Source organism: Hemitrygon akajei, chromosome 29 (assembly GCF_048418815.1).
Source record: "Hemitrygon akajei chromosome 29, sHemAka1.3, whole genome shotgun sequence".
Lineage (NCBI taxonomy): Eukaryota > Metazoa > Chordata > Chondrichthyes > Myliobatiformes > Dasyatidae > Hemitrygon > Hemitrygon akajei.
In genome coordinates this window covers 23,516,564-23,544,530 of record NC_133152.1, presented here as the reverse complement: position 1 = coordinate 23,544,530, position 27,967 = coordinate 23,516,564, and the positions used below count along the sequence as shown (strand labels likewise).

At 37.9% G+C, this 27,967-nt stretch overlaps 1 protein-coding gene across 1 annotated transcript; it reads right to left on the bottom strand.

Moving 5' to 3' along the window:
* Positions 1-32: 32 nt before the first annotated feature.
* micos10 (mitochondrial contact site and cristae organizing system subunit 10) lies at positions 33-27,031 on the bottom strand. Its single transcript, XM_073031882.1, has 4 exons — positions 26,900-27,031; positions 3,042-3,089; positions 2,331-2,440; positions 33-190 (listed from the first exon to the last, which is right to left on the bottom strand). Exons 1-4 carry the CDS (start codon positions 27,012-27,014, stop codon positions 176-178), a joined length of 288 nt encoding a protein of 95 aa, XP_072887983.1. The 5' UTR covers positions 27,015-27,031; the 3' UTR covers positions 33-175.
* Positions 27,032-27,967: the final 936 nt, after the last annotated feature.

The following is a 27,967-nucleotide window of genomic DNA, read 5'->3' as shown; positions in this document are numbered from 1 at the left end:
ATGCATACAAATGGAAGAAACTGGGGACAATAAACTGTTAACTCTTTATTAATGTCAAACATCTGCATTAGTTTTGTCAAGTAAAATTAAACAAAGTACAGTACTAAGAATTTTGATCGCAAACACAAAGGCAGAAATGATCCACGACAACAGGTATGGTCTGAAAAAAATAACATTATGTCGATTCATCCTGCAAAACAGAAGAAAATCCATAATTACCATCTGTACAATTTAAAGAATAGCTAAAATATGTAGTTACAAAAGAGAACACATATTGGCACAACAACACACACAAAATGCGACGAAGGGTCTTGGCCCGAAACGTCGACATCGCTTCTCCCTATAGATGCTGCCTAGCCTGCTGTGTTCTACCAGCATTTTGTGTGTTGTTGTTGTTTGAATTTCTAGCATCTGCAGAGTTCCTCGTGTTTACATATTGGTACATCTACAGTGTTCTGCAAAATACTTTGGCATGTTCAACAAACAACAGGAAAAGGTGGAAGGAGAGGAAGATAGCCCAAAGCAGTCAAAATAAGTCTGTATTGAGGTGTAAGGCAAAAGTATTTGGGGACAGAGTGCCGTAGTGGAATACATCCATACATATAAACAACATATTAATTCTGTACATTCCTAGGTAGAACAGTTCTAACTAGTTGGAGAGAGAAATAAAGGCATCTCCTGGATATGACATTCAATGCTACATTAAAGCAATTATTACCATTTTGAAACATTTTCAGTATGCCTAATTTTTATTAAAGTGCGAGGGTTATTTGGATACCTAAACCCCAAATTAAGTTGAACTGTAGTATAGACACTGTGCAATTTCCTTTCACATTGAATTACATGCGATCCAGAAAGAACAAGCTGCAGGTTAATTTCTGTGTTTCTAATTCACAAATTAACAAAATATGGAGACTTGTCATGTGCTGATTGAAATTACAGATTTATTAACCTGGTGTGTGTAGAAACCCCTCACTGGTTTCACCTACATGGGCCCCTGTTGCGTATTGGTAGTTCATAAGAGGTCAATCTTGACATTTCAGCTTTGACATTGCGAGTTTACTGAAAATTCATCTGGAGAGAGGTTCATACTGAAGCAAATCCCAAACTGACAACTGATATTTAGCAGAAAAAATATTACGTGTGAAAACCTCTGGTAGAGTAGGCAGCAACCAGAGACTAACTTCTCATATTTACCATCAATCACAAGACAGCTTATTCAAGATAATAACTGCCTTAAGACTGAACTTTAACAAACCACATTTCATGAAATGCAATTGTATGAGGTGATTTATGAATAATAATTAAAAATTGGACACTTGTTAAAAGCTTGAACATTACTGAAACTTTGGGTTTTGCCAAGCTATGCTATTATCATTGAACTTGACAAGGCCCTGCTGTAAAGTGCACTGAGGTGAACATCACACTTTGATTACACCCCCATAGTCATAAATACCATTCCTGTGGGATAACCCAATTGAGAACGTTTAGTTTCATGGTAATAAGTGTTAAAGCTTCAATTTACAAACCTAGCAAGGGACTCCTATCTAGACATAAACTTGAGAATCAAGGGAAATAGGTAACACATAGGCCAAGGAGCTAACACGTCAATGATCCTTGAAGCAAGTATCACTGGTGATTATTGAAACAGTTGTAGTAAGTTGGTCAATGGAGAAGATTCATGGCATCTAGTGCAGGATTGATTTGGGACAGATGAGATAGCAATCTGCCATTCCCAAGATCTGCAAAAGTAGCACCTCATGTTATCAAAACCTACTCAATAGAAGTTATCACAGGTGTCACTGGGAATCAGGAATTCAAGGGTTTGGCAAAGATCTGTTGGAGCAGTAAACCACAAGTTCTTTGACAATAATTCCTGTACCATAAATATGAGATCTCCAAATGGACCACAATCTAGTCAGAGCTTGGAGGCATACCAGAGACCCAGAGAGCCATGTTGGTTAGAGCCAGGGCTTTGACTCTTGTTAGAGTCACCCATGCCAAGCAGGTCAAAGGGTAGAGGCCACACCAAGAGTGGTCCACCAGTCCTCCAGGTTCAGTTCAGGGCCGACAACCCTGACTGGTCAAAAAATTTGTTACAGAAACAGCAATGAAGAACTGTTCTTTATCTGTGTGCGACTGTTTAGAGGACCTAAATGCCAGTGGTGTTACAGGCAAATGGTAAGTAAGCATACATATGAGAGTGTAAACTATTAGCAAGAGCCCAACACACACTTACTTAAATGTCAGTTGAGCAATTATTTACATCTGTACTTTAATACTGAATAGAAACCATTGGAGAAAAAAAATCAATTCAATAATGTACTCACTTTGACAAAGTTTCCATGAAGAAGGTATGGGGACTGGAAATCATGTTGACAGTTAGCATATGCCATTCCCAAGCCCATCCCTGCACCAAAAGTAATGGGCCACTGACGTCCTAAGCAGATACACAAAAAAAAGGTAAATATCTGTAATTGGGAAATGGTTTAAGTGCTCTTTATAACGAGGATCCATAATAAACTGTTGATTTAAAGGGCAAAACTGCTTTCACTCTCTTCCAAAAGCATGGATATACAGAATGTAGATGCATAGCAGAGACCACTGTGGACTTCATTCAAATGACCAAATTTACCATGATCAAGTCCCCGGTGAATGTCAATGCATTATTTAACTATGCAGTCAATATAAACCAGCAGATGCTTGCCTACAAGTGATATTGGCTGGTGTTTTTTTTAAGTGGGTGGGGTAGGTGTTGATGTACACAGGAAGGAGAAACAACACAAGAATTTTTCCCCCCTTTTCACTATTATAGTTCTAAATTCCAACCCAGATTAGATTTTAGTTACAAGTATGCACAGTTCAATTAAATGCCCAAACCCATTATGCTACTACGTTATTAGGTGAGCAAGAGATCTTCCTGTATCATAGCACTTTTTACAATATCATTACAAATGATTCATCCGTCCCAAGATGTTACTCTCTCTCCTACAAATTTACAACCACTGCTCAATATGTGAATAGTAAATAGTAATACTTACTTTTGAAAGCAACGACAGAAAATACAATTCCTAACCCAAGGCCAACACCTGAAAACGTAATAGAAAATAACAATTAACATAGTTTTAAATTTAACCATCGATAGCCTTAAAATTGTTTAGGTGAAGATTGGGCAGGGGGTGTGGGAGAGACCATTCATATGAAAACTGTAATTACATTGTAGGAATTAATATTTCGTCACAGTTCAAAGAGTTATTTGTGTCAGCTCTCCCTTCTCCTACTTAACTTGATAACCATCTAATTAATATTGTTCTACAGCCTTCTCTCACCAGCCGCAAAAGTCATCAGGGCTTTGGGGTGGCAAGAGTGGAGGAGGGGATATAAACGGTGATTGTGGTGAAGGGTGGGGGGTGGTGTTGGTGTTAAGTAAGGTTCAGTTTTTCATCTTGAAAGAGAATCTTCCTTAGGGGCAACTAACACAATTACAATTTGGAGTCAAGTCATGGTGTTCAACAAATTGCAGGAACTACTGCAGGGGAAAAAACTTCCGCCAGCACAACTGTGAATTTTAGTTTGTCTGGCACTATTAGGCTTTACAGATTGATTGCATAAAGAAAGGCAGGTACCTACTAACCCCTACTAATAAATGAACACACTTCAGCTTGGTGCTAATTAGCTCCATGTAAAAGACTTAAGACCAGACCCACCTTCAGAAAAAAAAGTTTACAGTTCTCATGTTTTTATGTTGAGGGCTCTCTAATGGTTTCATGAATATATCAGGGTAATAGTAAAAACTTGGAGGTCTCAGATTCAATCTACGCTGAATTATCTTTGGTAATACTTCAGAACGGAGGGGAGAAATTTGTCACTATAGTTACTGAGTGACAGCCACTGAAAATACAGCAGAGGAGCCTGGTGGAGAATAGATCCATACTGAAATGTGATGCTCCCAGCAGTCAAATAACCAGTTGAAACTCTAAATCCATGTTTACATCAGTTAACTGGGAGAGAAACTGTAGATCCAATTAAGATCCACATATAGCATAGAGAGTGCAGAAGAGAAAAAATAATTGACATGGAGAGGAAAATACATAGATTAAATACATAATGTTAGTGGACAGGACAGAGATGAAATTAGCTTTCAAACTAAAAAGATCTAAAAGGGCTTGGAAAAGGCAATACAGTACTCATAATATTTTTTTTAAATCAAGGCTGTCACTTGAATATGCCTTGAGCAGATTTCTCTTCCACAAACTCAGAGCACTGAAATCTGAAATTCTACAAGTAATCGGCAGAGATCCTGTTGAGACATGAGTGGCATTTGGATCCTTAACTTTATCTTAAGGTAGTTACGGAACCAAGCTAATACATTTATGTTATAGCCCCAGTTAAGAAACACTTTTGATCCATGTTCAATACTTCAGACCCAGCCTGAAAGTGTTCAAGTAACAGAAGGCACAACCACCAAAATGATCCCATAAATAATTTTAAATGGAAATTGATATTCAAGGATGTGAAATTTACGAGAATATGGACAAAACACAATATAGAATTAATCACGACTGTTTATCTTCAATACATTATTCTGAGGAACAATATTTTATAATTCTTTTTGACAGAAGTTTTAAAACACTAGGCAAGTTTTTTTTGCAGTAACTTTCCAGCCACAAGTCAATTACATTTTATGCTGGAAATTTGTCAGAAGAATAGTGAAAATTTTAGTGCATTTTTTCCTTTCAAGTATTTTTGAACTTCAAAGCCTAGTACAATTAACAATTTCCTAAAATACCATGCAGAGAAATTATACTCAACTAGGACAAGCATCAACAAGAATGTACGAAATGGGGAAACATTTTGACCTTTAACCTGCATCTCTGCTGCACACCACCTGTCTCCCAGACAAAGATGCATTAAGGTCTTTTTCTGCTGCCCTTAACCTTAGGGCTGGGGCCCACAAGAAGGGACTTCATAAAGAGGTCAAGTCTGTATTTTGGAGCACATCTTCGGCTTAAGAAAGCACTATACATACACACACTCAGTTGTAAACTGAACATCTTAAATATTTTAAGTAAAAATCATGAAGAGTTTACAAATTTGCAAACGTAAGGCTTAGGTAAAGAATTGTTTAATCAAGAGAAAAGCAGCCTCGGAATGCAGTCAGCTAACTTATGTTGTATTCATATTTGAATTGCAAAGCTATTGATGTTTCGGAGTGGGTTCAGATCAAACTAAACTTCATATATTCTAATAGAAATTAACCTGGGCTTTGATTGTTTAACCTTTAATGTGCAGAATCATTAAAACACACTCTGAAAAAGTGGCAAATTCAAAAGATTTCCTAATATTACAAAACTTAAAAGGCCACCTAGAAAGGAACTTTAACAATTAGAATTAAAATTACACTGCTTTGTTTCAGTGCAATGTTGAGAGACTAGAACTAAATTTACCAATAGCTTCTAAATTACTTTAAGCCATTTTGCATAAATATTTTATTTCCTTAGCAGAGTGACTGAGACTATCCAGTCAGATGTGAGGGAACTGCCATACTATAATAGGCTGACATACTATTATATAATACTCACAAAGATGATGGATTTGGAGAAATCAACAGCACAAATCTGAGATTTAAGACGACATTCTTTTCAAAATTTACTGATTAAAAAATTAATGTTTTTAATACAAAAGTATTTATACAGTTGTAAAGCTGTGCTTGAACTTTAATTTGAAGGTGACCACTGAGGCAAGCATTAAAACACGTTAAAATTATGTACCCTAATGAGTAACACATTTTGATCCATCTCTGTGACCCTGAGCCTCTAGCCCCTGAACTTCCCATTCTTTAATTCTTCTCTAGCAGCAGTACATGATGTGTAAATCAAATAAAGATAGAGGGTTAAAGCAATGAATGGGGCATTTGACTACTAATGTGGAATCTTTAAAGGCTACACCTGCAAAAAGACAGGAAATCTGGTGTAAAATAGCACAGTATAACTTCAACCAGTTGAACAAAGAACTAATATTTTTCATGACCCGAGGAGATCCTGAAGCATTTCAGTGAGTGAGGTACTTTTGATGGGAGCCATTACAATAGTACATTGATATGATCTATTTGAAAAATTACAATTCCTGATGCTCATTACCAATACTGAAATCAATTACTTCAGTTGAATGCATAACTACCTCAGGGAAGTACAAAAGTTCTGCAGCCAAGTCTGGTTAAATTTTTGCCTTAGTATTAAAACTTAAATACATGAGAAAGAACACACAGGGAGCATTCTTAGTAATAGCTTTAATAATTACAGGTCCAGCCTTTACATACTCAAGTTCCAGATTAGAGCCACACATTGCCTAAAATACCATCCACACGACCAAGATAATTAATTATATCACTGGCCTACAAAAATATTTACTGTGATCTTGCTCTAAAATTGAGATTTAACACTGTGGCAGTTTCTCAATAATGGTTAAATTGGCAATAAAATAGAAGTGTTTGCATTTTGGTTCTGTTTAGAGTTCTTACAGCATGTTTGATGTTGCCCAAATGAAAATATTGACATAAAAATCCACACAAAAGACTTCAGCTACAGAAAGCTGAGCTCTTGAACAATCTCCCTTGGTGTGAAATGTTCTTTTTTAAGTAACTAAATTTTCAACAATGACCAAATTAGTTTTTCTATAAAATGCAGAGTAGTGGAAGGTTCTGAATAAACTCAAGAATTCAAAAGAAAACAAGTGAAATTAATTTTGAAGTTTACTTCCTGGTAGTGTAGAAAAGACTTTGATCATAATTGTATGGTCACACATCTTGCCAAACTAATTTTGACCTATTAATCCAGGAAGGTGGTGGCAGAATGGAAGACTACAAGTTAAATGAACGAAAAACAATTCAGATTCTCACTGCAAATTATTTAAACAGATAATGACAACACACTGTCTATATATCTGAAAGCAGAGGAAGGTCAGGCAAAAACTATCAAACTAGCTTTACAAAAACAATTAGAAGACAAGTTCAACTCTAATGAATAAAACAGAACTAAGTTAGAAGGGGCACTAAAATGAACTTGAGCAAAAAAAAACACACGTGCTCTATGGTTCACTTTCTACACTTCAATTACACATCAAACATACCTTAAATGAGTGTACAAAATATTTCCACAGATGCACATTTTAATTTATTTTGCCTCCAGTTCCACTTCTCAAAAATTAGAACAGTAAAGCTTATGGAGAATGCAAACATTCAGAAACACAAGCACTTCACAGGAAGTGTTGATGAGCTAATAATAAACTAGGAGATAGATGCTGGTTCATTGTCAGTGAAAACGGCCAAAACAAAGCTGAGTGGCATGGTGAAAGAATTGCAGAAAGTTGGGATGAAGCCACAGGTCATTGAGATGGGCCAGAGTGAGAAGCAGCAACAATACAGAAGGTGAAGGTAAGAATTAAATAATCCAGTTTAGAAGGTGGAGGAAGAAGTAACTGTGAGCAACCTAGAGAGTTCAGGTGGCATGAAGTGGTGGTGGAGGAAGAGAAAAATGGGACACCCAATAGATATTGGAAGGGATGGGAGGGAGCAGGGCACGTAAATAACAAAAAAAGTGTGAAATTATTTTTATGGGAGAACTAAAACAATAAAGAGGCTTTCAGCATTAGAGAGGGGCAAGATTTTAAAATCCATTTACAGAACTTAGGAATCACTGGCAAATGCTAGCACTTTTACCCATAAGGAAATGCTCTTGAGTAGCTTTCTTGAACTGCAGCACTCTGTACACAGAAGGTAACCCACAAAGTACATCACAGGCTTTGATACAATTGTGATAAATTTGATCACCACAAATGATAGTACTAACCAATCTCAGTTGTGGGTCTTCTCTAGGCAAAAAAAAAGTGCAGATTTATTTAGACTACAGTACAGAGTGGGCCCTTACGCCCTTCAAACCATACTGCCAAGCAAATCACAATTTAATCCTAGCCTAATCACCGGATAATTTACAATGACCAATTAACTGACTAACGGGTAGATCTTTGGACTGTGGAAGCAAATCAGAGGACCTGGAGAAATCCCACGTGGTCCACGGGGAGGATGTATAGATTCTTGACAGATGACATCCGTATTGAATACTGGTGTTGCACTAACCACTAGTACCTCATTACCCAACACATTAAAGATCAACTGTGAAAATGATAGGAGAGATAAAAAGACAAAAAAAAACAATGCAGGGCTGAAAGCAAAAACTTGTAAGGACAATGACCACAAGTGGAGTGCAGAATAGCTTGGAAAGAACAAACAGATACAAAAAAAAACACAGAATGACAGTCAATACTAAAACTAAAAGCATGAAAGCAACTTGGAAGGGAGAGTGTGTACAAGCAAGCCAAACTTAAAGTGATTACAATAGTTACCTTTATTTACTAATTCAACAGTTATTATACAGGAACTTGATTGCATTAACTGACATGATAAAACTGCCAGAAGAGCTTCCTAGCAGGAGATCCAGGGTTGATGACAATGTTAGCCCCATTAAATCTATTTCAATAGGAATGGTTTTAAAATAGATATTTGCTACAGATGGATTTTGGGTTGCATTGAGCAACTATCCAAGGCAAACTCTGCCTAGAGAAGACCTATAGATTCAAGTCAATGCATCAGGCATAGTTACAGCTATCAAAACAACTAGGAATCTCAGTAATAATGTTACAGCAATATATTTAAGATATGCACCCTTTTCCTCCTCCTTAAATTCATTTGCACTTACTTTGTTGCAGTTTTAGTTACAGATATTGTCATTCTCAGGATCAGTCTTCATATAGACTCTCCAATCTATGGTAGCTGTTTTCTTCAAAAGAGAATTGTTGACATATTGACTTTGATCAACTTACCACGCAATCAGTGCCATTTAGTTAAAAAAAAACAACAAATAGCAAGACTGACATCGATCTATTTTCATAAAGCTGTAGACTGAGTAAAGTAACCAACAGGCCTCCTTAATTACATATTCAGTATACAGCTTAACCATTCAAGGCATAATATAGAATAAACATGAAACACTAATCTAAATCACCTAACTTTTCCCAAAAACTTTTGACCCATTTCACTGCATGAACTTGCCAGATGGTTGCTTGGGACTTAGATTGTTTTTATAATTTGATACTGACTGATGGAAACAAGTATCACATTAAATTAAATAGTGCACAATCAATTAGCTTGGCCAATAGACTTCAATGCAAAAGCAGCTTCAAAATGGAACAGAACTCTTATTGTACTCCAAAACATTAATATATTGTTGAGTGCTTACACAACAATCTGTATTATTTATGAAGTGCACTAGCAGTAGTTCTATGCTGTGGATCAGATTCTATTGGGACTAGATGGAGGATGCCAAAACTCATTTAAAATCTGGCCTTCACGGCTCTGCAGTAAGGGCTAACACTCATTATCCGTTCTCAAGCTGAATATGAGCTTGCTGGATTAGACTTTTGAAATGCTCATTAAAGTAATTTGATAAATATCAAACTGAATGCTCCAATTTAGAATATTAACAGCAGAGAACATTACTTGAAGCCTTTAACCTATTACACATTGTACAGCAAAATCTCTATTAATGTTCAGCAAACAGGATCCTGCTCATCTTTTTAAGTACAAGAAAGCTTCTTCAAACATGAGGTTCAAAGGTTGATGACAATGCTAACCCTATTAAATCTCCCATTTCATTAGAAATTGGTTTTAAAATAAATATTTGCTACAGATGGATTGTCTCCATTTCATCAAATCTCAATAGAGCAAAATAGAGCAACCATCCGAGGCAAACTCAGCCTAGAGACCTACAGTTACCAATGGCTTACGATGGGAGCACAAGTTGAGTACCCCTTATCCAAAATACCGCTGAAATTAGAAATCCTTTTTGAGCGCTGACATGGCGTCACAAATGGAAAATTCCACAAGGTGCTGGGAAGGCTCACAGGCAATGCACAGGTCTCTGCACATCACATACGGTTCTGAGAAGAGACCTAACCTATACTGCATAAAAGTTAAGATCTTGATCGTGTATTGAAAGAATGGATTCGGCAGTGGAGTGAACACATGTCACTTAATGTACGCTGATGATGAAACAAGCAGAGATCTATCATGGCAAACTGAAAATTAAAGTAATTCAGCAGGCTGGTTGCAGAAATTTAAGAAATGGCATGGCATTATATTTTTAAAGATTTAAAAACATTTTAAAGATAAAGCGTTTGCTGATCACGAAGCAGCACAGAACTTCACTGACAAGTTTGCTAAGATTGTTGCCGATGAAAATCTAACACCCAAACAAGTCTACAATGCTGTTTTTATACCTTACATAAAACCTAATAAAAATACAGTGTACTGTATGTAACCTTTTCATCAAAACACTGCACGATAGGTGGAGACTGCAAGCCTGCGGATGTTTGTTGCTGTTCAACAGTTGATTCAAGTATTCTCCTGATGCTGGGCTGCTTGTGTTACCCTTCACACATTACATTAATGTATGCAATAATTTTTAAGTACACATGTGAAGAACAGGTATAAGACAAAGACTGCTTACCAGTAGCACATAAATTCAGTCAGAAATGATAGCGATTCCCAAGCTATTTCTTTACTTAACAAGATGCATTGCAGAGAAGGTTCTTCCAGCCTTTGAGCTGCGTTGCCCAGCAAATCTCCCGATTTAATCCTAGCCTAATCACAAAACAAGTTTTTACAATCACCAATCAACCTACCAAGTTTTTGGACAGAGAGGAAACTGGAGCACCCAGAGGTAACCCACGCAGTCATGGGAAAAATGTACAAACTCCTTACATTCCAAAATCTGAAAAAAATCCAAACTACTTCTGGCCCCAAGCATTTTGGATAAGGGGTACTCAACCTGCAGCTATGTTTAACACAAAATCATTTTTATATTGAAAGAACCACAGCCCAGGCTGACAGTATGCAGTATAGTTACAGTATTCCTGGCTATATGTCACCATTTGCTACAGGAATTCTGTTAAGAGGATTTTAGTAAACACAAATTGTCTTATTTCTATATTTACTTGCCCCAATTTTGACCTGATAACATGCAATCAAAATTAGCTCAAATAAATAATAAATCAGTGATCAACACAAGGAATACAAATACTACCAACCAGCAGTACTCAGTATGTTCTTTTTCACTGCACAAGTTCCCCTTACCCTGGCAACATAGTCTGTCATTCTCCTTGTGTTAAACTGGCAATACCATCTGTGACTGGGCAGCAACCAAGAATCATCAGGGCAGGGCTATCTTCCAAATTCCTCTTCCTATCCAAGAAGTGCCATAATCTATATATTTAACATTACTCAGATTAGAATGTCAACATTACTTTCACCCAAAATAATATACATACAGCTACAATATAATCTTTCCCAATCTGTACAGCCTCCACAGCAAAGGTAATTTTCTAATGGGTGACAGGAAAGTAGTAGGATTCGCTCAGCTCACGATTTCAAACCATTTTAAGTAAATATCCAAGACAAATGGCTGAATTACAACTATCAAACAGAACAGATGGCCAAGTAATCTTGGAGCAAATCAGCTGGTTACATAAATGAGCATAGATGCTGCCTGACCCCCTGAGTTCCTCCAGCATTGTGTTTGTGTGTTACTTTGGCTTTCCAGTATCTGCAGACTTGAGTTTTTTAATACATGGGACAGAAGTTTTCCCTTCACAAAGTTAGGGAAGCATCCATTCTTTGTGACTATCAATGCATTGGGACCAGGATAGATCCTCCAAGTGCAGTGTACATTTATTGAAGCTGGATATCTGAAATTTTTAAAAAACTAAAAGCGCTGGAACCTTTCAGCAGATGAGGCTGCATTTGAACAGAGGGAGAAAAAAAGTTAATGTTTCAAGTTGATAATGTTTTGTTAGGACTGGTAAAATTTAGAAAACAGGCTCAATTTAAGTTGCAGAGGAAAGGGAAGCGGTAGGGAGACCAAAGGAGTGCCAATGATAGACTCACAATAGACACTGATTGATCGAAATCACTGAACTGAATCCACAATCTATAAGACTCATTCTTAAGGACAACTCATAGTCTCAATATTTATAGCTTACATATTATTATTTCTTTTGTGTTGCATAGTTTGTCTTTCATACATTGAATATTTGTCTGTCTTTGTTGTGTGCTGTTTCTCCATTGATTCTATTGAGATTCTTTGTATCTATGGCAAATGCCTGCAAAAAAAGTGAACCTCAAATAGTGTATACTGACATATATGTACTTTGATAATTAATTTAAACATTGAGTTAGTTGTGCTGGGAATGAAGAATAACAGACGTTCAAATTTCTAGTAACCATTATTTCTAACAGGTCAGGCAGCGTCTGTGGAGAAAAGCACAACAGAGCAACTTCAGAAACAGCCCAGACCGAGAAACAAATTTAAAAGTCAGAGAAACTGGAAATCAGAAATAACAGATAATTCTAGGAACATGTAGCAGACCAGAATTTGCATCTGTGAAGAGAAAAACATAACCAATACACAAAATTGACAACTGTCTCTCACAAGCATGAAAGTTCATCAATCTGAAATGCTGATGCAAACTGGAAAGGGTAGTTTTTGACATTCAATCAGGCATGTGTGGCATGCCCAAATAGAAGGTGAGATTGTTTGAAGAGTGGAAGTCCAATATTGAACACCAAAGACAACAGGAGTAGGATGCAGAATTAAAGTGGAAGTTCAAATGGAAGTGCAGTGGACTAAAATGAGGTACACTGCAAAGCAATCACCTAATTTGCACGCATTTTTCCTATACTCGTGGAAGGTATACCTTAATCAATATAAGGCACATAATTAGAGATTGTACAAGTGGATTGCTGCTTTATCTAGAGAGCGCTTGGGCTCCTGGAATGGTAAGGGAAGAACTGAAAGCATAGTTGTTACAAACCCCCTCCCTTTGTTCAGGAAGGTGCTACAAGAGCAATAGACATTGGTGCAGATTCAAGACTGAACAAGAAAGTGATGGAGGAAACAACCCCTTTGCAGTGCTGAAAGGGGTGGCAAGGTGATAACGTCTAGTTGAAGGTGGTGTAAATTTCAGGAGGAGGGCAGTGGGATGAAAGCAGAGGACAAAGGGAACTGTTTCCTTGCTTTTGTTGAGAAGAGGGGGCTCTAATAGAAGCATGGGAAAATGGAAATAACAGTTCAAGAAATAATTATTTATCCATAATTGGCTTGCATGGAGATGGTATTACTGAGTTAGGGTAAAGCATGTGTGAGCAATTTGAGATGATAAATTATCAGGCACATTGAAAAATAAAAATTGTTTTTCTTCCCACCCCCCCACAGCCCCAAAGCACGAAACTTCTAATACATTAAGCCTAGTGACAAATGGGTTGACATTTTCAGCCAAATAAAAGTTCCAAGCAAAATTTCTGCTCCATAAATCAAGACCCAGGGAAAGATTGACAAGGCCTTCAGTTCAGCTCATAAAGGTTAAAATAAAATTTAAGAACTCTTGCTTTGAATGATTCTTAAAAGGGTGTTGAGTGTTCAGTCATGACAGGTATCGCACCCAAAGCCTGGTTTGGCTCACAAATCTTTTGGAGTGCTTTGGATAATACTGGACAACTGCTACAATTTAGTAAGAATGTCCTACCACAAGTAGGACAGCAGAAAAGTAATACATGTAAAGCATTATGCAAATATTTACTTCACCTCCCAACAATATCTCAATGTCTGGTTTATTTCCGAACTAGCTGTAAACTCCGTGACTAACATAATTAGCTAAATAGGAGTTCAAACTAAAACAATGAGCTGAAACAGCATGAATGCTATCTTAACACCTCCCTTTGAAATTAGGATTTGTTACTCATGTCGCACAATATTTTGTTTATGTGTTCTCTCAGTGATAACCTGCTATTTGCCATGTGAGTTTCAGAAAATTTATTCTCTAGATTCTTCATAGACCAAAAGGCATTTCATAATAAATATTTATTAACAATTGCAAACAAACAAGAATTCTGAATGCTTGTTCAGAATGCTGGAGGAACTCAGCAGGCCAGGCAGCATTTATGGAAAAGAGTACACAGTCAATGTTTCGGTCTGAGACCCTTCATCAGGAGTCAGGCCTCAGCAATTTCCTCCAGCATTTTGTGTGTGTTGTTTGGATTTCCAGCAACTGCAGATTTTCTTGTTTTTCCTGTAGATTCATGATTCTGGGAAGACATTCCTAAACCTTTAAATGGATGAGCACTCCTTTTGAAGTGTTCCCTAGATCTAGATTTCCTCAAACAAGGAAACATGCTTTGAGCATCTACTCTTATTACAACTTCTTAAAATCTTGGATGTTTCAGTGAAATCGTGAGCCTTTCTCCTCAACGCCAATAAAGCAAATGTGCTTGACTATTCCAGTTAAGACAGCCCTTCATACCAAGAATACCTGAACTACATTTACTTTATCCCCCCCCCCCACTCTATATCACACAATGGGATAATGTACCGATCTCTTCACTGCATCACCAGTATAATTTCCTCCATCTGAAGTTTACCATAGAGTAGCTTGTTTCGATTAACAAATTTCACTTGTGGGCCCAGGAGGTAATTGGTCCAAATTCCACTCCACAATTTATTCTAGAACCCTGTTTCTGTTGAAGGAATGTTTCATTGCAGAGCTGTGAAATTCCATAATAATATGACATGAGCTGTAAAGAGCAGTTCAAACTTACTGAGACAAAAAAAACTTACATTAAAAGTGATTTTCAGGACTTCCCAAAGTTAGTGAATGATTTTTAAAGTACCAGAAACAATTATTTTACCTGCAAAATAGTGCCACAAAATCTTGTGTCCACAAAGGACAAACAGGGGCTTGGTTAAACATTAAATCCAAAATATAATATCTTTGATAGTACAATGCAATATCTCACAATACTACACTTCAGTATCAGCCTAGAATTGTATACTCAACACCTTGCACTGCAAACTAAACACAGATATGCAACTTCCATCTCAGACTGTCAAGGTACACAAAAAATTCCATGCTACATTTTCATACAGCAGAGTAATTCACACAATTATTTGTATGGACATTAGCCTTTTCACTTATTGAGGGACTGAGTGTGACATTCTTATAAAACTAGTGAAATATTTTTGAATATAGTGAATATACACAAGTATAATAGCATTTACGCAAATCTCAGGTCTTCATCAAATTTTACAACACAGCAAATTAGTTCACAATAACTAACCTGTAATCTATTTGGGAATTGCTTTTTTTTATTAATATCCTGTCTTGATATCTGCTTCATTTCTTTTTTGCCTTCCACATTCCATGATACAGCATAGTATTTTATGTTAGTCTTACTTTGTTATTTAAGTTTTTTTTATCCCGTTGAAAATACTACAAGGTTTAGAGAATTCCCTGAAAGCGTATAACTTGTGACAATGGGAGTGCATTCAAGATGCAAAACAATGTAAACTTTGCAATGCATGACCAAAAACCAGATCTAATAGATCTTATGCTCTAATTAAAACTGCTTTCTAATAAACCTGCTTTATTCCATATGGAATGTACAGATCAACTAATTGTCTCAATGGATTTGTCATTACAGAAAATTACACAGAACATTCAAGACGTATTGTGTACTTCTAGAATACATGACACGTTATGCCTTCAAACTGAAGCACAAACTACTAACACTTTGCATTCACAAAGCTAACTTAATGCTTAAAAAAATTGCATCACCATGCCAAAAGGGGATTGGTTAGGAGTAGGGATCATGAATATAATTAAAGAGGTGAGTTCTAAAGGCAGTCTTAAATAGCAAAATGGAACAAAAGAATGAAAGACACAACTCACACCCTAGACATGGCTTGACAGATGAGGGGATGATCATCAACCTAAGGAAGTGACGTACACAACTTTGTATGAAGTATTGGGGTGGGGGGAGGGGAGGGAGAAGCAAGAGATAAACAGTAATGTTTCTTTCAGGAGTAGACCAAGCATTCAGAGACAGGATGCAGCAGAGCCATAGAGTTTATATACAAGAACAAAAATTTTATATCTGAAGCATTTGTTGACTGGGAAACTAGTGTGTCAGCAAATAACATCTGATTGGGACTTCATGCAGGACAGTGGTACATAGTATGGGAGAACATAAACAATAAAGAGGGTTTCAGCATCAGAGAGGGGTAAGATTTTAAAATGCATTTACAGCACTTAGGAATCACTGGCAAAAGCTAGCACTTCTACCCATAAGGAAATGCTCTTGAGTAGCTTTCTTGAACCGCAGCACTCCACCCACAAAGTATATCACAAGTTTTGATACGGTTGTGACAATTAGATTACCACAGAAGGTATTAATAACCAATCTCACAAACTTGGGTCTGGTGTCAAACATGGGCCAACCAAGATAAAGGCATCAGATTTTGTTTTCTTTTGCGACAACCACAAGAAAGTTAGGTTTGTCTTTCAGAAAGAGTAATTTGATAGTTAATTATATCTTAAGTAATATCTATTAAAATCATGAAATTAAATTTAAATGCCACATCATGTCTAATTATTAATTTGTCTCCTTCGATGTTGCACAACCACTGTATTTTGATACTTTGAAAGTTATAGATCTAAAATGGGTAGCTTTTGCAGCACAGGAGTTGTGCAACTTGGAAACATGGTATTTTCTCATCATACAGAAGATGGTCATTTAGATGTAAAAGCCTATACTAGGTCTCTAAGCATTCCATTCTCTACAAATTATTTTCTCTCACGCGTCCATCAACTCCACCTGATTTTCCAATCACCCATCTAAATTAGGGATATTTACAATACTCATTCAACCATTATGCCTTTGGGATGTGGGTAGAAACTGGAATGCCTAGTGGAAATTAAGTACTCACAAAAACTTCACATCAACAACATCAAGGATGCACCGCCACCCACCAGAATACCAAAGCATGACCAGCAACGTACATAGAATATCTGAGAAGTACACTGGATTCCAGTTAATTGGGCCACAACAGGACCAGTACATTTTTGTCCAGTTAAGCGCCTGCCCGAAGTTTCATGAAAACATTTTTTTTCTTTTAAAAACGACAAACTACATTTAACTGAGTATTAAAGTATGTATTTTAAATGAAATACAGAGCAAATTAGAACACTACCATTATTACAGTACAAGACTATTAGTTCCTAACAGCTATGACAAGAGAAATTCATACAGTGTGCACTGCCGTATTTTTTTGATTGACTGTAAATAACGACAATCAGTGCAGAACCTAGTGCAGGTAATGAGCTGCCTTCATTGCCTTGCTGCAAGAAGTAATGCCATAAAATCACTGCTTTTTAATTCGGCATCAGTCAGCCCAAATGAATAAGTAGCAGATTTGAAAGGCTGAGGGGGTGATACACAGAACATATAGGGAGGTAGTTACACCCAAGGTGCAGGACACAGGAAACTGGGTGACATTCAGGAGGTGAGAGAGGTTAAACAGCCAATGCAGAGTAGTACCCTTGTGACCATCTCCCTCAATAACAAGTATACCACTTGGGATACTGTTGGAGGCAGGGGTATGAACTAGCAAAGGAAAGTCACATGGTCAGGTTCTGGCACCTTCTGACTCTGGACTCAGAAGGGAAGTCGGGGGGCGGGGGGAGAAGAGGCAAGCTGTGCACTAGGGGACTAATTAGTTAGGGTTTCCTCCCAGGTGCCAGGGTCTGGGATATCCTGGATCAAGGAAGCCCTCAGCATTCTTAAGTGGTGGTGATCCACATTGGTACCAATGACATAGGTAGAAAGAGTGATGAGGTTCTGCGAGGAAAGTTCAGGGAGTTAGGTGCTAAGTTAAAGGACAGGACCTCCAGGGTTGTGATCGCAGGATTGCTACCAGTGCCACATGCTAGCGAGGCCAGAAATAAGATGATCATACAGTTTATCATATGGCTAAGGAGTTGGCGTAGGAGGGAAGGCTTCAGATTTTTAGATCATCAGGCTCTCTTCTAGGGAAAGTGGGACCTGTACAGCCGAGAGTTTACACCTAAACTGGTGGGGGACTAACATCCTAGTGGTATGGTTTGCTAGTATTGCATGGTGGGAGGGGGATTAAACTGAAGTTGCAGGGGGATGGGAAACAAAGTGCCAGAACAGATAGTGGAGTGGTTGTGGGGACAGATATTGTTAAGACCTCAGTCAGGAATCTAAAGGTTGAGCATGATGCAAATAATGTTCTAAGTAGTTTTCTAGGAAAGGCAGATGAGCTCAGGACATGGAATTATGATATTGTAGCCATAAGTGAGATCTGGTTGCAGGAGGGGCAGAACAGGCAGCTCAATATCCCAGGGGTCAGTTTTAAACATGATTGAGTGGGAGGAATTAAAGGGGGGCGGTGTGGCGTCACTAGTCAGGGAAAATGTCACAGCAGAACTTAGTCAGGACAGACTGGAGAATTCATCTAGTGAGGCATTATGGGTGGAACAGAGTAATAAGAAAGGTATAACTATGTTAATTGGACTATATTCTCAAGCACCCAACGTATGGGATTTAGAGGAACAAATATGCAAAGAAACACAAGGTTGTAATAGGTGATTTTAACTTTCCACACATTGACTGGGACTCCCTTACTGTAAAAAAAGCTGGACAAGAAGTTTCCTTAATCAGCACACAGAAATCCCAACTGGAGAGAATATGATCTCTCCTATTAGGGAATGAGACAAGGCAGCTGACAGAAGTTTGTGTAGGGGAACACTTTGCAGCTAGTAATCAATATGCCATTAGTTTTAAGGTAATTATGGAAAAGCATAGCTCTGGTCCTCAGGTTGTGATTCTAAATAGGAAAAAGGCCAATTTTGATGGTATCAGAAAGAATCTGGTAAGATCAGGATTATGACAAGCTGTTTTCTGTCAGAAGTGTACTTGGTAAGTGAAAGGCTTTTGAAATAAAATTTTGAGGGAGATAAAGTTTGTATGTGCCTGTCAGAATAAAAGGAAAGAATAACAGGTTGAGGGAATCTTAGTTTGAGATATATTGAGGCCCTGGTTAAGAAAAGAAAAGGAGGGGCATAGCAGGTATAGGCAGGTAGGAACAAATGAGGTACTTGAGTACAAGAAATGCAAGAAAACACTTAAGCAATCAGGAGGACTTTTCTAGCAGACAAAGTGAAGGGAAATCCTAAGGGCTTCTACAGATATGTTAAGAGCAAAACGGTTGCATGGGACAAAATCTGAGTTGAATCTTTTTGCATCTATATGTACTTGGGAGATGGACAGAGTCTATAGAAGTGCCGCAAAGTAGCAGCAAGGTCATAGACTCTCTACAGTTTACAGATGAGGAGACGTTTGCTGCCTTGAGGCAAATCAGGGTAGATAAATCCCCAGGGCCTGACAAGGTGTTACCACGGACCCTGTGGGAGGCAAGTGCAGAAATTGCAGCAGCCCCAGCAGAGATATTTAAATCATCCTTAGCGACAGGTGAGATACTGGAACATTGGAGGATAGCTAATGTTGTCCCGCTGTTTAAGAAAGGCTTTAAGAATAAACAAGTAAATTATAAACTGGTGAGCCTGACATCAATAGTAGGAAAGTTATTGGAAGGGAAACTAAGGGACCGGATATACAGATATTTGGCTAGACAGAGACTGATTAGGGACAGTCAGCATGGTTTTGTGCGTGGTAGGTCATGTCTAACTAATCTCAGAGTTTTTTGAGGAAGTTACCAGGAAAGTCGATGAAGGCAAGGCAGTGGATGTTGTCTACATGGAATTCAGCAAGTTCCCTCATGGGAGGTTGGCCGAGAAGGTTCAGTCACTTGGCATTCAAAATCAGGTAGTAAAATGGATTAGAAATTGGCTCTGTGGGAGAAGCCAGAGAGCAGTAGTAGATGGTTGCCTGACTAGTGGAATGTGGCAGGGATTGGTGCTGGGTCTGTTGTTGTTTGTCATCTATATCAACGATCTGGATGATAATGTAGTTAACTGGATCAGCAAATTTGTAGATGACACCATGAATGGGGGTGCAGTGAGCAGCGAGGAAGATTCTCAAAGCTTGCAGTGAGATGCAGACCAGCTAGAAAATTGGCAGATGGAATTTAATGCAGACAAGTGTGAGGTGTTGTACTTCAGTAGGATCAACCAAGGTTGGTCTCACACAGCGAGTGATAAGGCACAGAAGAGTGCGGTAGAGCAAAGGGATCTGGAAATACAGGTCCATAATTCATTGCAAGTGGTGTCAAAAGAATAGTGACGTAAGTAAGCTTCTGGTACATTAGCCTTCATAGATCAATGTATTGAGTACAGGAGTTGGGATGTTATGTTGAAGTTGTACAAGAATTTTGGTGAGGCCTAATTTGGAGTAGACTGGCTGGTAACGTAGTGGCATCAGCACCGGACTTTGGAGCGAAGGCTCCCGAGTTTGAATCCAGCCTTGCACGCTTTCCACCCGTGCTGGGCTGAGCATTGAGCTAGCAACTTGGCCTCATAAAAATAAGAAAACCCACTAAAAAAAAAATGCTGTCACAACAGCATCCCGATGACTCCACTCAGAGTTAAGGGCTTTCTTCTTCTAACTTGGAGTGTCCTACCTACAGGAAAGATGTTAATAAGATTGAAAGAGTACACAGGAAATTTACAAATACGTTGCAAAAATTAGTTTTGAGGAAAGATTGAATAGGTTAGAACTTTATTCCTTAGAATGTAGTAGAAGACTGAGGGGAGATTTGATACAGGTATACAAAAGTATGGTGTATAGACAGGGTAAATGCAAGCAGGCTTTTTCCACTGGGGTTGGGTGAGGCTAAAACTAGAGGTCATGGGTTAAGGGTGAAAGGTGAAATGTTTAAGGGAACATGACAGGAAACTTCTTTACTCAGAGGGTGATGAGAGTGTGGAACATGTTGCCAGCGCAAGTGGTGAATGTGATTTCAATTTCAATGTTTAAGAGAAGTTTGGATGGGAGCGGTGTGGAGGGATATGGTCCGGGTGTAGGTCTATGGGAATAGGTAGTTTTAATGGTTCTGCACAGACCAGATGAGCCAAAAGGCCTGATTCTGTGCCATTGCTTTCTTTAATTCTATGACATGCATACACAACTGACACTATTTAAAATTTGTTCGCTCTGAGCAGTGTCTAATGACCACACAAGTACATGTGATCGATGCTAGTTAGAAATTGCTGCATCCTGTAAATATTAATTTTCATTGTAATATTCAAGACGAATATCCATCCATTCAAATGTTTTATAGCTGCTAACTTGCTGAAGTTGTGAAATCATTTCATTTTCACTCCTGGCTGTTTCTCACAACTCCAAATATGAAAACTTTGAACGGCAGTGAGCAAAACAGCTCTGAATTGCCTTACTGCTTATTTCTCGTCAACTATCAGTAACAAAAAAGAATTGATGCTTTTTGAACACAAAACTGACACTATTTAAAAACTGTTCGCTCCAAGTATGTATTGTCTAATGGCCACATAAGTACATGCAACTAACACCAGTTAAAACCGCTCAACAAGTGTTTTGTCACAATTAAGCAGCAGTGTCCCAAATAAATGAAGGAAATCCCAGATTGTGTTTGTCTATCATAATGACTTAGATGAAGATCAGACCACATTTTTTGAGTAATTAATGCATAAAACCAGGTAATTGCAAAGAGTTCACATACTTTTTCTTGCAACCGTATATCCAAGACAACCAAACTGATGTTGCGAGGATCAAATGGGGAGAAATAAAACAGAGAAACTGAAGGAAAGGAAATGGAGGCAACAAGAGAAGAGGGGGAATATAAAGTTTGTGTCTTCCACAGAAGCCTAAATGCAGAAACATGTTGGCAAAGAGCAAATTCAAGTCCGGTCAGACAGAACAGATGGGTTACTCAAAAGGCACCTCCTTCACCATGTGTGACTTCTAATAAAATATTGTTGCAATGTGTAAATTTGGTATCTTCACTTCACAAAGATGATCAGTATAATGATCCATCACCAGAACTTCATAGAATCAGCTAATCTTTGTATTTTATAATTGCCTGATTGTTTAATCAGGGAAAGACAGAGGATTAGTTATTGCCATGAGTCTAATGGTTTAGTGATTATATTATTATGCACTAAAAAACTTTATTATCCCTAACCCTTTCCTGACACTTTTTATTCGCTTAAATCCACCAACACTATTCAAGCCACGGCATATTTTCTCGGCACTTCTTCCTCATTCAAATAACATTTTGAGATGAATATGCTAAAGTACCCTATTTCACAATACTGTGGAACTCTTAGAAATGCAAACTTTCAGTTAACACCCCAAATCAATACACCGTCTTCTCCAACAAGTTGACATAAAATAAACATGGCAATAAAATAATAATAATAAATTTATATAGCACCTTTCATATATTAAGATCGCTCAAACTGCTTTACATAAAGATAAATCATTATAGTCATAAAAATACAAGCCAAAATTAAAAATCATAAACATTTAGAATAATATAATTGAATATAACAAATTATATAAATATAATCAACATCGACAGGTATTAAGTAGTACTATAAGTAAGCCAAATTTTAAAAGTAGGCCTTTGAAGTGTTTTGACGCCTTCCACAGTATTAGCCTGGCATATCCTAATTGGTAGAGTATTCCAGATTTTAGGTACACATAAGCAAAAGGCTGCGTCACCAGTTCTTATATGCTTGGCTTGAGGAACACTACGTAAACAAGTAAACATGGATCTAAGATTACAGTTAGGATGTAAGAGAATAGATATTCCAAAATAGGAGACAATGGCACCTAACAGTGACTCCTTTGCTTGCATCTTTGGAAACAGCTCTATTTCTATCTTTAATATCTCCATTTTTTCCCTATTAGGGTTCTTTTGAAGACCCTGACCTGGAGTTTCATGCTGACTACGGTTCTTTGCAGGAATGGGACCCATTTTTGGGGTTTCACAACTGGCCATTATTTGCCATGCCAAGGGCACAGCCTAAGAACTTTGCTCACCTTTGAATGTTTCAGATTTTGTGGCTTTGGAGACCAGGGGCGGGGGGGGGTGGGGAGTGGTTCGAAGGTCGGTGTCCAGGCAGGAGATCAGTGTGTCGTAGGAGATCTAAATAAGATCTGTGTGCCCAGAACAGACTTTTAACATTATAAACCAGTTAGTTGTTTGTTATGTCTCCCCTCTCGCTGTGAAGTGGAGACACCTCTTTCTCCCTTGCCGCTGCATTTTGACAAGTTGCAGCTAATTTCCTGATTGCCTAAGAAAGCTAGAAAAGAGTGCATTACAGTAGTTTAATTGGCTAAAAACAAAAGTGTGCATCAATTCTTGTGCAGCCTCAGTTGCAATAAGAAATTGATCTCTTGTAATGGAGTTAAGAACTTTCTTAATAATGTGGTTAATACACGATTTGAAATTTAGCTCAGTCAATAATAACTGCACAATTCTTTACTTTCGATTTGATTTGTAAGGCCAGATGATCAAGTTTATTTCTAAGATTCACGCTATTTTTTAAATCGCCACCAATAACCAAAATTTCTGTTTTTTCCTTATTTAGTTTAAGGAAATTAAAACTCATCCATTCTGTAATGCTAGTAAGATACCAGATCAGAGGGTTTAAAGACAAATATAGTTGTGTGTTGTCTGCAGAACTATAATAATTCTTGTGTTTTGAAATCATTTAACCTAATGGAAGCACGTAGAGTGAGAACAAAAGGCCAAGAATTGATCCTTGCAACACACCAAACGCAATTTCATGGCTGTTGGACGCATATTCACCACAGCTAAGAAAGGATTTTCTTCCTGTTATACAAGATTGAAACCAGCTTAAGTCAGAACGACCAAACCATTGACCAAGGTGGCTTATGAAATTGCTGTGATCTACAATATCAAATGCTATGTTTAAATATAAGGGAACAAGAACTGACATGTTACCTGTGTTGGCATTAAGACGCAAGTCATTAACTACTTTAGGCAATGCTGTTTCTGTATTATGATCTGATCTAAAACCTGACTGGATACTTGTCAAATATAGAATTTTTATTCAAGTAATCACTTAATTGTCAAAAAACTACTTTTTCTAAAATTTTACTTAGAAAGGCAATTTGGAAATAGGTCTAAAATTGTCCAAAACAGAGCAGTCTAGATTATTTTTCTTAAGTAGGGGGTTAACTACAGTAGTTTTTAAGGAATCAAGAAAAATGCCAGAAACTAGTAAGCAATTAACTATGTCAAGTACACAATCAATTAGTACATCAGAGACTTCTTAAAAAAAAGCCTGTGGGAAGAGGATCAAAGACTCAAGTGGACAGTTTTAGCTGAGTAATTATTTCTTGAATTTCAGGTAAACTTTTTTTAGTAAATGAGTTTAGTTCAACATTGTTGAGCTTGTTGAGGTTCAACAAAGTTTATTCTTGAGGTCTATATTGTATTGCATCTTGTATTATTTATTCTCTCTAAAAAAAAATGCAGCAAACTCTCACTTTTAGCTTCAAAAGCTTTCAGCAACCATTCCATCAATGAAGCTAGGTTAACAGTTGAAAATAACACTCTTGGGATTACCTGCACTGTCATTAATAATGTTGGACTGTCTCTCAAGATGAACGGCTCTGTTGTATTTAGTTAAATAAGCCCTCAAGATTTCATACTGAACTATTCGTTTAGTCTTACTCCATTACACTCAGCCTTACGACACTCTTTTGAGTTTACAGAGAGCTCGAGTTTTCTATGGCATTACAACAGTAGATGATTCCTTAAGATTTCCAATGGCTACTATACTGGCCACAGCCCTCAGTTTAGCATTACGATGTTCTACCTTATTATTTACAAAGACAGGCTGTATTAGAGTAAATGCTACAATCAGGGCCACAATTATAATATTAGAAAACCTGGAAGCAACTGTGGTATCAAAAAACGTCTCTTTATTCTTTAGTTCTAGTTACAGATATATGTTAAAGAAAATACAGTAATGATCTGAAATGCCATTGTCTGGGCTCTGAATTACCTTAACATCAAGTCCTTTTGATATGACTAAATCTAATGTGTGGCTTCCATTACGTGTTGGCTGAGTGACATGCTGACTAAGGTCAAAAGACTGCAGAAGGTTCATGCAATGAACCTCTTGCTTTGGAGTCACAATGATTATCTACATGAAAATTGAAGTCACCTACTATTACAAACCCATTATAACTAATTATTACAGATAACAAAATGAAAAACTCAGTAAGTTTTTGGCGTCATTCAATGTCTGTAGTGAGATGCTGAAGATGTTCTATAGGTCAGTTGTGGAGAGCGCCCTCTTCTTTGTAGTGGCGTGTTGGGGAGGAAGCATTAAGAAGAGGGACGCCTCACGTCTTAATAAGCTGGTAAGGAAGGCGGGCTCTGTCGTGGGCAAAGTACTGGAGAGTTTAACATCGGTAGCTGAGCGAAGGGCGCTGAGTAGGCTACGGTCAATTATGGAAAACTCTGAACATCCTCTACATAGCACCATCCAGAGACAGAGAAGCAGTTTCAGCGACAGGTTACTATCGATGCAATGCTCCTCAGACAGGATGAAGAGGTCAATACTCCCCAATGCCATTAGGCTTTACAATTCAACCGCCAGGACTTAAGAACTTTTTAAAAGCTATTATTAATGCTTTTTGAGATAGTGATTTAGATGCATATCATATTTTTTTACTGAGTTAAGTATTGTATGTAATTAGTTTTGCTACAAGAAGTGTATGGGACATTGGAAAAAAGTTGAATTTCCCCATGGGGATGAATAAAGTATCTATCTATCTATCTAAGTGTCCTAGCTACCATTCATATTTCAACTACCATCAAAAATACAGATTATGTATGCCAACATGTTCATGATGATCATACTTCAAAAGTAATTGCATGGCTGTGATGAATTTTGGCCTATTCTTAAGGGACAGTAAGGTTGTCTAACAACAATAACTTGCATTCATATAGTACCATTTTTGTATGTTTCCAAGTATATCACAGAAATCAATGGAGTTGAATGGAGACCAAAAGCTCTGTTAAAGACTTGTGCTTTCAGCGACAACTCAAAGACAACTAAGTGAAGAGGCAAAGGTATCTGGGACAGGAGTTGAAGATTTAGAGTCACAATAGCTGCAACAAGTACAGCACGTAAAGTGGATTAGAGGACAGAGTCCCCTAGCACTTGGAGTGGCTACAGACATAGTGAGAGGGGTCATGATCACGTAGAATTTTAAATACAATAGATAATTATAGTTCTTTATTTTTAAGGTGTGAATTGTAGCTAGGCCTGGAATGAATAAATAATGAACCAAATAAATGAATAAATGAATGAATAAAACAAAATAGGTGCTTGTAATTAGGGAAAAAGACATAAATAAAAGTATTTAAAGAGTTATTTTAGTTCCACAGTCAACTTGCCAGTGACTTCATCTCCTCCATAGACGCTATTTCAACTGTGTCCATATAGTATTGTCTAATCTTGCCTTCATCTAATAGTATCTATCCACAAACTAAAACAGGAAAAAAATTACAGATTTTCCCCCTTAGCATTAAGAACTTTATACTAATTCGAGACCATGAAAAGAACTTTTCATAGTCTCTCCTCTTGCTCCTGATACACCAAGGTCAAAGAGCCAACTGCCACTCGCCATTCAGCCTAACACAAGAATGGTGATGCATCGGTGTAGTATCAAAAGTGGTGAAGTTAATTAATGAGAACAGTCTAAGCCGGTGGAATGCTTAAAAGAAAATGACATCGCAGCTCTTTAATGTTATATAACGGTTTTATACAATGAGCTGTACCCGTGTTGTTAGTCAGACCGAATCAATGACAGGGCACCTTGGTCACAGCCTACAAGATAGGCCCAAGACACAATCACTGAAAACTCAGTGACACACCGCTCCACAGAACCGTATATCAGTGCAAAATCCACGACCCATCAGATCGAGTACACTCAGAATTACTTTACCTAATTTCACCACCGCATCTGCCAAGCACCGCTCCACCTTCCTACCGACTTCGGCCTCCGCCATCTTGAACTTGTCTCGCACTGGCTCTCGCGAGAATAGGTCATGAGCCGACATGGATCACGTGGTCACTGGAGGGCGGCGAGGCGGCTAGTGTTCGAGGATTAATCTCTGAAGCACTTTGCACATCAGCGAACGAAAATGCTCCGTTGGAATTCCCATTAGTACATCTACAAACCATAGCAATCCCTTGCATTACTAATTGAATCAAAAATGCAGATGCTATTAATTTGAAATGCAATTAGAAACTGTTGGAAGCACTCAGCAGGAGGGGTAGCATCAAAATGAAGGGAAATAAGAACAACGTTTTGCCTGAAGGATCCTTCAGCTAATGTTAAATTGCAGAGAGAGAGAGAGGAAGGGCGGAGAATGTCAATAATGAAGTGCAGACGAAAGTTGTCAAGGTAACAGTGTTTTAAAAGCTGGTTATACTCAGACTGGAAAAAATAAACAAATTGAAACAAAATTTAAAGGTCCATGGAATCCAAAAGAGAATAACATTTTTTTTTGTAATAATGGTAGAGGGAAATGATTGATGAGTGCTTTTGGTACTGGAAGAATAATGTGAGCTGCCTTAATGACTACTGACCGGTAGCACTCACATCTACAATGACGAAACGCTCTGAGTGGTTGGTCATGACTAGAATGAACCTATCACCACAATAGGTCAATGACAGATGCAATCTCAGTGGCTCTCCACACGACTTTAGACCATCTGGACAACACAAATACCTATGTCAGGATGCTGTTCATCGACTGTAGCTCAGCATTTAATACCATCATTCCCACAATCCTGATTGGGAAGTTGCGGAACCTGGGCTTCTGTACCTCCCTCTGCAATTTCCTAACCGGAAGACCACAATCTTACATCTCCTTGCTGATGATCAACACTGGTGCACCTCAGGGGTGTGTGCTTAGCCCACTGCTCAACTCTATACCCATGACTGTGTGGGTTAGGCATAGCTCAAATGCCATCTATAAATTTGCTGACAATACAACCATTGTTGATA

What these genes read in the sequence shown, in the direction of transcription:
- micos10 (XM_073031882.1), bottom strand. Translation starts at nt 27,014, where the DNA reads ATGTCGGCTCATGACCTATTCTCGCGAGAGCCAGTGCGAGACAAGTTC. An exon ending in AGATGCGGTGGTGAAATTAG is followed by an intron (nt 3,090 to 26,899) that starts GTAAAGTAATTC and finishes TTACGTTTTCAG; the next exon opens with GTGTTGGCCTTGGGTTAGGA. An exon ending in TTCTGTCGTTGCTTTCAAAA is followed by an intron (nt 2,441 to 3,041) that starts GTAAGTATTACT and finishes GTATCTGCTTAG; the next exon opens with GACGTCAGTGGCCCATTACT.